General features: G+C 54.1%; 1 protein-coding gene across 4 annotated transcripts; it reads right to left on the bottom strand.

The window, feature by feature from the left end:
• Positions 1 to 442: 442 nt before the first annotated feature.
• On the bottom strand, positions 443 to 7,010 carry IL15RA (interleukin 15 receptor subunit alpha). 4 transcript variants are annotated; one of them, XM_017728000.1, is made up of 8 exons: positions 5,274 to 7,010; positions 3,203 to 3,394; positions 2,540 to 2,617; positions 2,140 to 2,328; positions 1,927 to 1,956; positions 1,553 to 1,607; positions 1,160 to 1,455; positions 443 to 779 (listed from the first exon to the last, which is right to left on the bottom strand). In XM_017728000.1, the coding sequence occupies exons 1-7, from the start codon at positions 5,377 to 5,379 to the stop codon at positions 1,350 to 1,352; spliced, it is 756 nt and encodes a 251-aa protein (XP_017583489.1). In that variant the 5' UTR covers positions 5,380 to 7,010; the 3' UTR covers positions 443 to 779; positions 1,160 to 1,349. The 4 variants fall into 4 exon arrangements, with proteins under 4 accessions (XP_017583489.1, XP_017583486.1, XP_017583488.1 ...); XM_017727997.1 differs by having other exon boundaries at positions 3,203 to 5,366; XM_017727999.1 differs by having other exon boundaries at positions 2,140 to 2,325; positions 3,203 to 5,366.
• Between the last annotated feature and the right edge of the window lie 1,225 nt (positions 7,011 to 8,235).

Raw genomic sequence — 8,235 nt, 5'->3', positions numbered from 1 at the left:
AACGAATTCCTACATGGGCAGGAATTCCCCCAAACACTTGGATCTGGATGGAACCACAAAGCCTGGAGTGGGTGTTGGATCAGGCACCTCCAGTGCTCCCTTCCAGCCTCTCCTGTTTCCCGACCATCCCGGGTTCCCTGGGAACAGGGATGCACCCAGTGCAGTGCCTGTCACCCATCCCCAGATCCGAGGCACAAACAGGACAAGAGCAGCCAGGAAAAGCCGTGGAATTTCAGCTGTTGGATCCCTCCTGCTTCCCAAGCAGCTGCCACTGTACCATCACCTCCGGAGGATGGGAATGAACCTTTCATTCCCGTGGTGTCCGATGAACCCTTGGTGCCTTGGGGATGGATTCATCCCAATCCAGTCCTTCCCACCATCCTGGCTGAGACGTCCAGTTAAGGAATCCACTGCTCCGAGTGCTATTTTCTATATAAAATATATTTATTTGTACATAAAAATAGAGAGCTGCCTTTTCCAGAGTGTAAGGAAACAATTGGATAAAAACTGGGTAAGGAAACAAGTGGATAAAAACTTCTGATGGATAAAGGAAAAACACACAAAGGAAAACATTCCCTAAGTTGTGTTACTGCCTTTGGTCCTCGATGGTGTCTGTAGTGAGACTGCTCCAGCTTGGGTTCCCTGTGAGCCAGTGGGGATCGGGATCCAGAGCCGGGATCGGGATCCAGAGCTGGGATTGGCACTGGCAGTGCTTCCAAAGGATCCCTGAGCTTTGTGAGGGTGGGATGGTCCCAGCACCTTTGGCTGCAGCTCAGTGGCTGGAAGAGAACAGGAAGGGGATGAGGATGTGGGGGATGCTTGGCTGGGTCCCTTTCACCTAATTCCTGGGATTTGGGACAATTTATGGACAAAGCCAGGAAAGGGATGAGGATGTGGAAGGGATGCTTGGCTGGGACTGGGTCCCTCTCCATCTATTTTCGGGGATTTATGGACAAAGCCAGGAAAGGGATGGAGCTGGTGTCCAGGTAATCCAACTCTATCCATGCTCCCGGACAGGGAATGGGAATTACCTGGGGCAGGGCAGCTCAGCTTCATCCCAAACCCCATCCCAGCATCCCAACCCTCTCCCTGCCTACCACCAGCATCCCCAGGGCCGATTCCCTGAAATCCCAGCTCCCGGTGCAGGACACCCACCCACCTTTGGGTGCTGGAGCTGGATCATCCCTGGGAGTCATCCATGTTCAGGCTGGGAAGAGCAGCCGCGCATCCCTGGCTGCTCCACGCGGAGACCGGGATGTGCTCTGCCACCCCTCAGGGAAGCAGCCGGCATTCCATCCTCCGGCATCCCTCGGGACGATGGGTGCACCGAGCGTCCCCACCGGGGGTGCTCAGCCCGTGGGGACAATCACAGGAGGTGCCACCTCCTCATTCCCAGAGGAATGAGCCACCATGGGAATGTTCGTCTCCGTCACTGTGTAGCCCTGCCTGGTGTACCTGTGGAGGGAAGAGGAGCATCAACGGCATTCCAAGGCTTTTCTTTGGAAAGCACAGGAGCCTTGGAAAACTCATCCCTGGGGTTTGGCACACTTACTTCCTCCTGCAGCAGCAGATGGCCACGATTCCGGCGGCCAGCAGCACCAGGAGTCCTGTGGGATGGACACACGGAGTGAGGAGCATCTCCCAACCCATGAATTCCACCAAAAGAGCTCCATGAGGAGCTCCGGGCACCATCACAAACCACTCCGGGCACCATCCCAAGATGCCATCCCCACCCCTGGAGGGATGGAATTGGGAATTCTTCTTTCTGTGAAGAAATTTGGGTGCTGAATCCTTCCCCCCCCTTGGTGGCATTCCCATTGGCCATGGAATAAAGCTCCTGCAGCCCCCAAAAGGGCTTTTAAGCTTAAAAAAAATAAAGAAAATAAGCCCCTCCTTTCCCAAATAAGTTTTTTTTTCCCAGCTTACCGACGGAAGAGGCCACGGACTGGATGGCAACTGGAAAAGAAGAGAGAAAAGGAGATTTTGAGCTGCAAAGGTGGGAAAGGGGTGGATGCTGGGAGGAGCCTCACTAAAAAGGAGGTTGGAGAGAAGGGAAAATTCCATTGGAAAACCAAAAGAGCCTTTGTGGATGAAACAAGCCCCCGGGGAGGGTTGCATTCCCTTGGGAACTGGCCCAACCTGCGGCATAATCCGTGGGCAGGACGGGCAGCGGGGTTGTGCCCTCTCCCAGTGTGGATGTGTCCGGTGTTGGAAGCGTCTCCGGTGGCCTGGATCTGTCTGGGGACATCCCATCAGGTGCTGGTGGCACAGGTGACTGACTGGAAGCTGGAGAGGGGCTGGAATTTGGGCTGGCACAGGTGGTTCCTGCTGGGAAAACAGTGGGAAGCCTTTAAATTCCCGAAATCAAAAGGCAGCGCCGTTGTTTCCGCACCTCCATCTAACAGCTACAAAATGCTGGGATTTCACCCTTGGATGAATTTGATCCTGCCGTGGGAATGTTGTGGTTTCCACTCCCTGGGAATTGTGGCTTTGCCGTGGCTGTGGCCACTCCAAACCCAATCCCAAGTCCCCTGCTCACCCCTCTGGGTCGTGCTCTCCGTGTGCGGTGCCGGCGGCAGCTCCGGGCTGGGGGTTTCCTGGGAAAGAGCCGGATCTCCTTTGGGAAGACACAACAGGGAGCCACCATCAGCTGGGAAATGAACTCTGGTTCGGTGGATTCAAAAGTCAACGTTCTTTTATCCAACATTTCCGGGGGAAATTCCACAAATCCCAGATTTCAGTTGTCAAATTTTAACTATTTTTAGATTTTAGCAAACAAAGGAATTCATGTTCATTGGCTACAAGTTACTGATTACCCTTCTATTGATTAATAATTTCTCCCTTCTTATCCTAATTAATCCCTATTTTCAGCCTTTTAATTATGCTTTCCCAGATCAGGCACCTCTGTTCTGTGCAGAGACTCTTTGTGGTTTGTAGATTCAACATTCCTGATGTTCCATCCTCTCCCAGGTTTTAACTTCCTCCCCCAGGTCTGGCAGCACTGAAGGATGTGAGGCACTAAACTTTTGTGTTTCCAACCCATGGACATCACCCGTGATCCGTTAGGAATTCCACAGATTAAATTCCTCTCCATAATTTCCCTCCCACTTCTGCTTCTTTTGGATGTGGGCGGCTCCCACATCTCTTCCCATCCTCCGGTGCCAGAGGCGTCCCCGCTCCCAAATTCCTACCGAGGACTTACGGATGCACTGGAGCGTGGGGTCGGTCCAGCGGGGCTCGGAGCCGTTCCAGAGGATGCACTGGATGAGGCTGGAGGTCCCGGCTTTCCGTTTGTATCCCGGGTTGCAGGAGTAGCGCAGGAGGGAATTCAGCTCCGTGCGGTTCCCAGCGTCGATGTGAGCGTTGGCCACGGCCTTGGGGCGGCTGCATCGCACTGGAATGGGAATGGGATGGAAAAAAGATGGAATCACAGCAGGGAGATCAGGCAACCTCTGGTTGTGCTGGGGAATTCCCCACTCCTCATCCCTGGAAGTGCCCAAGGCCAGGTTGGATGAGGCTTGGAGCAACCTGGGATAGTGGAAGGTGTCCCTGCCCATGGCAGGACATGGAATGAGGCGATCCTTAAATTCCTTTCCAACCCAAATCATTCCATGATCCTGTGAAATCCTGCCTAGGGGTGGATACAGGGATTTGGTGCTGCCCTGGGGCTGGGAGAGCCTCATCCAGCCTGCAAAAATAAAGGGGCCCTGTGCCTGACACAGGGGATAGAGAAAGGGAAAATATGTTTGGGATCGCTTGTGGCAGCTCCTCTGGTGGCGGGAGAAAGGGAAAACTCCACTTCCTATGTGTTTGTGGTCACTGTAGCAGCTCCTCCCACCACCACGGAATGTTTATGGAATTCCATCCCCTTGCAGTGACCGTCCCAGGCCAGTGACCCTGGCTGCATCCCATCTCCAGCTGCTGCATTCTGCACTCACTGCCCCCATCTGTCTCCACTCATTTCGCAGCTGGACATGAAAAATTCCAGATGCTGCCTGAGTCCTCCAGCCACTTCCCAGGGTTTTTTCTGCTCTGGAAAGTGACAGCTGAAATCCAAGTATCCCAGGCAGTGGGACAGTGATGGATTATCATTACAGCTTTGTTTTTTCCCAAAGGAGTTCCTGCTTCCCCTTCGGCATCGGGATGAGGTTCCACACCAGGCTGGTGAAATTTCCTTTCTTTTTTGGTGCAATGGGGAAGAATTTTCCAGATGCTCCAAAACTGCCAGCACCTGGATCCCTGTGGTGGTGAGGGAATGGCTCATCCATGATCCTGGCTGCTGGAAGCTCCCGTATCCCAATGGGAGCCAACATGGAGAGATGGAGAGATGTACAATGGGAATAACACAAAATACAGCCAGGATGGAGCGATGGATATCTGGGATGGGAAGTACGGATAGGATGGAATGCATGGCTGGGATGGATGGATGGATGGATGGATGGATGGATGGATGGATGGCTGGATGGATGGAGCAATGTCCAGCTGGGATGGAGCAGTGTCCAGTCAGGAGGGATGCACGGTTGGGCTGGGATCGTTATGGGATGGAGATGGAAGAACAGTGGGAATGGGAATGGGAATGCCATGGCAGTGAGGACAAGAGCACACAGGGATGGGAATGTGCTGGTGACAGGGACAGCAGCCACCAGGGACAGGAATGTGGTGGCAGTGGAGATGGGAGCAGGATGGGGATGGAAATGGTGGGAATGGGAACACGATGGGGTTGGGAGCATGATGGGGTTGGAAGCACAGTGGGAATGGGAGCACAATGGGGATAGAAACAACGGGAATGGGAACACGGTGGGGTTGGGAGCGCAGGGGGAATGGGAGCACAATGGGATAGAAACAACGGGAATGGGAACACGGTGGGGTTGGGAGCACAGTGGGAATGGGAGCAGGAGGGGAAGGGGTCAGTGGCACAGCAGCAGTGGGGACAGGAACACAACGCACTCCCGCAGCACCCAAAACACCCAGAGATAAAAGTCTCCATCCTCAAAAACTCCTGCCCCAATTCGAGGTGCATCCCCAGAACATCCTGGGGGGAATTTGCTGCATTTCGGTGCTCGGCTGGATCTGGCTGGATCCAAGGGTGATCCTGGCACCGGGACACCCTGAGGGCTGCAGTCAGCGTGGCCAGAGTGAACACGGGGACCACGCGTGTGTTGAGCCTCTTTGCCTCCTCTCAAGCCGTGGGCAAAGTTCCAGGAGGCAGCAACTCTTGGAACCAGGATTTGAGGAAACACCTGGGGATGTTTTGTCACACCCTCACAACTCACCAGACTGGAAATGTGCCTTTAGTGAATGAAAATCCCACCCGGTGCCAACTCCAGGTGCTTCTCCGAAGGGAGCGCAGCAGGAGATGGTCGGAAACACCAAAACCATCCGGGAAAAACAGGGATCTGCCAGCTCTGCTTATGCCTTCCAGTTTTTAAACCTGTTCTCCTCATCCTAAAGAATTGTTTTTTCCAGTTGATTGGAATCTTCTCTTCCAAAAAATGCCCAAGTTGTTCAACAAGACCCCAGTGACGCCGCTCTCCAGGATCACGATCCGGCATCTCATGCCATCCATGGATTTCAGCTTGTTTGATGAAACAAAACACATTCCAATGGGGAAAAGGGGAGGAAACAGCCCTGGAGATGCAGGATTTAGGCTTTTATCCTTTGGCAGTGAGTTGGAATTTCCCATGGATGCATCATCCCAGGTGCTCAAAGACTCATCCCATCCTTGGCCCACCTCCCAAAGGAGCTGCGGTGCCAGGAGCCAACCTTCCCAGGAAAACATCTCCAGCTGCCTCATTTCCATCTGAATTCCCTGCATCCTGCTGGCATCAAATATCCAGGTTGAAAAGTGCCCAATATTCATGGATTTTGCATTTCCATGAATTTTTTACTTCACTTTTTCTTGTCTTTCACCACCAGTGATCTCCAGCGATGCCGGTTTTGGAGGATGAGTTCGTTCCGGCACGTTGGGAAGCAGAATGTGCCAGCACCGGGAATACAGCCAGGATGATCCCAGGCATGGAGATGCTGCCGTGTGATGTCATCCCATGTCCAAATCCAGCTTCCCAAGGATGCACAACCACAACTGGACACCAGAGAATCCACACCGGGAAAAATTTGGCTGTTCTCCTTAAAAAATTATCAGGGAAAGGCCCACAGAGGTGAGGGGTTTTCTGCTCAAAATTTAAAAGCCATGAGCCAAAAAACAGTGAAGAGAAGAGGAATTTCACAAATCTGGACCCACGAAAAATCCATGCCAAATGCCAAAATCACAGAAATAAAGAAAACTTCATGTTTTAGCTGAAAAATCTTTCCAATTGACCAGCTGGGCCTGGGATGGAAAGCAGGAGAGGACTGGATACCCGGTGGGAACATCATGGGATGCAGCAGCACATCCCGAATTATCCATCAACCAAACTAAAAGAAATAAATATTATTCTTTTTCTCTAACACCCCCTAAAACCACATTATTTGCCCCAAGCAAGGATCCTGGTGGCACCACTGCTGCCTGGAATGCTGTCTGGACATCTGAGATCAGTGGTCAGGGGGAATGACATCAGGGAAGGCTATTTTTAGCCTGTTCCTGAGGTTCAGGGCTCGTGTCCTCCCAGCTCACGTGGCTCTTCTGGCTTATTTTTGTCACCCAAGATATTTTACAGACCTCGCCATTCCCATCGTCCCTTTCTAAATAGGGATGAATTACTTTTCCAGGGCTTCAGGAGCACACAGGAGCTTAGAGAAGATAGGGCACTGAAGCTGTCCCAAAGCTCTGTGCTCCCTTCCAGCCTTATTTCACAGAATCCTTCAGTTTCCACATTTTTAGTGAATTAAATATTTCATAATGCTCTTGCTGCTTCCAGGGGCTCCCGGGGGATGAACCAAGGGATGCTTCCAATGTCTGAGCTGTGATGAGATTTTCCTCAAAGCTGTTGTGTCCAAGAGCAACAGAGCTGGGAAGGGGCTGGAGCCCCAGGAGCAGCTGAATGAGCTGGAAAGGGGCTCAGGCTGGAGCAAAGGAGGCTCCGGGGGGACCTTGTGGCTCTGCACAAGTCCCTGACAGGAGGGGGCAGCCGGGGGGGTCGGGCTCTGCTCGCAGGGAACAGGGACAGGAGAGAGGGAACGGCCTCAGGCTGGGCCAGGGGAGGGGCGGGCTGGATATTGGGAAAATTCCTTCCAGGAATGGGCTGTCCGGCCCTGGCAGAGCTGCCCGGGCTATCCCCATTCCTGGAGGGGCTTAAAAGTACTTGTGGTCAGTGGTGGCCTCAGCAGTGCTGGGTTAATCATTAGACTCAGTGATCTTAAAGTTTTTCAGCTTTCACGCTCCAGGGATTTTGGGATTTTGGGCTTTTGGAGAGGCAAGACACGATGTGACACTCTGAGCTCAGCAGCCATGGACAACTCCCAGTGCCGTGGAAAACACACAGGACCCACCCAGGCTGAAATCCCACAGTGATGCAGCTGCCATGGGTCCATCACATGGATCCTAAAAATTGCCCCCAACCTCCCTGGACACTGCTGAGGAGGTGGTGTGGGAATGCCAGGAGCAAAGTGGGGACCCAGGAAACATAGGGATGCAGCCTGGGCACTCTGGGTGGGGGTTATGAGGCACCCAGGGAGAGGTTTGGGAAGGCAGGGAGCAGAGTGAGCACCCCAGGGAGCAGCAAGGACACTGCTGAGTGGGAGCTTGAGCACCCCAGGGAGCAGCCTGGGAACCCAAGGAAGCGGAGTGGACATCCCAGGGATGGCATGGACACCCCAGGGATGGCACGGGGGAGCAGCCTGGGCACCTCGAGTGGGGGCTCGGTTACCCCAGGGAGTAGCGTGAGTACCCCTGGAAGGGGAGCAGGCATCCCCAGGGAGTGGCATAGGTATCCCTGTGGGCATCCCGGGAAGCGGAGCGAGCACCGTAGGGACCGGAGCAAATACCTTGGGGGTGGCATGGGCACCCCAGGGACAGGGATAGTGTGGGCACCTCAGCGGGAGCTTGGATACCCCAGGGAGTGGCGTGGCTCCCTCCGGAAGTCGAGCAGGTTCCCCAGGGAGCGGAGCTGGCTCTCCCGGGAGCAGGGCGGGTATCCCGGGGAATAATGCGGGCATCCCAGGAAAGCGGAGCGAGCACCTTCGGGACGGCGTGGGCACTCCGGGGAAGGTATAGGGACGCCGGGGAGGGTGTGGGTACCCCGGGGCAAGTGTAGGGAGCCCGGGGAGGGTGCGGGCACCCCAGGGAGAGTTCGGGCG

Source organism: Corvus brachyrhynchos, unplaced genomic scaffold (assembly GCF_000691975.1).
Source record: "Corvus brachyrhynchos isolate BGI_N302 unplaced genomic scaffold, ASM69197v1 scaffold182, whole genome shotgun sequence".
Classification (NCBI taxonomy): domain Eukaryota; kingdom Metazoa; phylum Chordata; class Aves; order Passeriformes; family Corvidae; genus Corvus; species Corvus brachyrhynchos.
This window is presented reverse-complemented; position numbering and strand designations above follow the sequence as displayed.

Excerpts from the sequence above, each read along its gene's own strand:
- IL15RA (XM_017727997.1), bottom strand. The coding sequence starts at position 3,683 with ATGAGGCTCTCCCAGCCCCAGGGCAGCACCAAATCCCTGTATCCACCC. Across the intron at positions 1,608-1,926 it reads GTCCGTGGCCTCTTCCGTCG|GACTCCTGGTGCTGCTGGCC; the intron begins GTAAGCTGGGAA and ends TCCATCCCACAG. Across the intron at positions 1,456-1,552 it reads ATCTGCTGCTGCAGGAGGAA|GTACACCAGGCAGGGCTACA; the intron begins GTAAGTGTGCCA and ends TTCCCTCCACAG.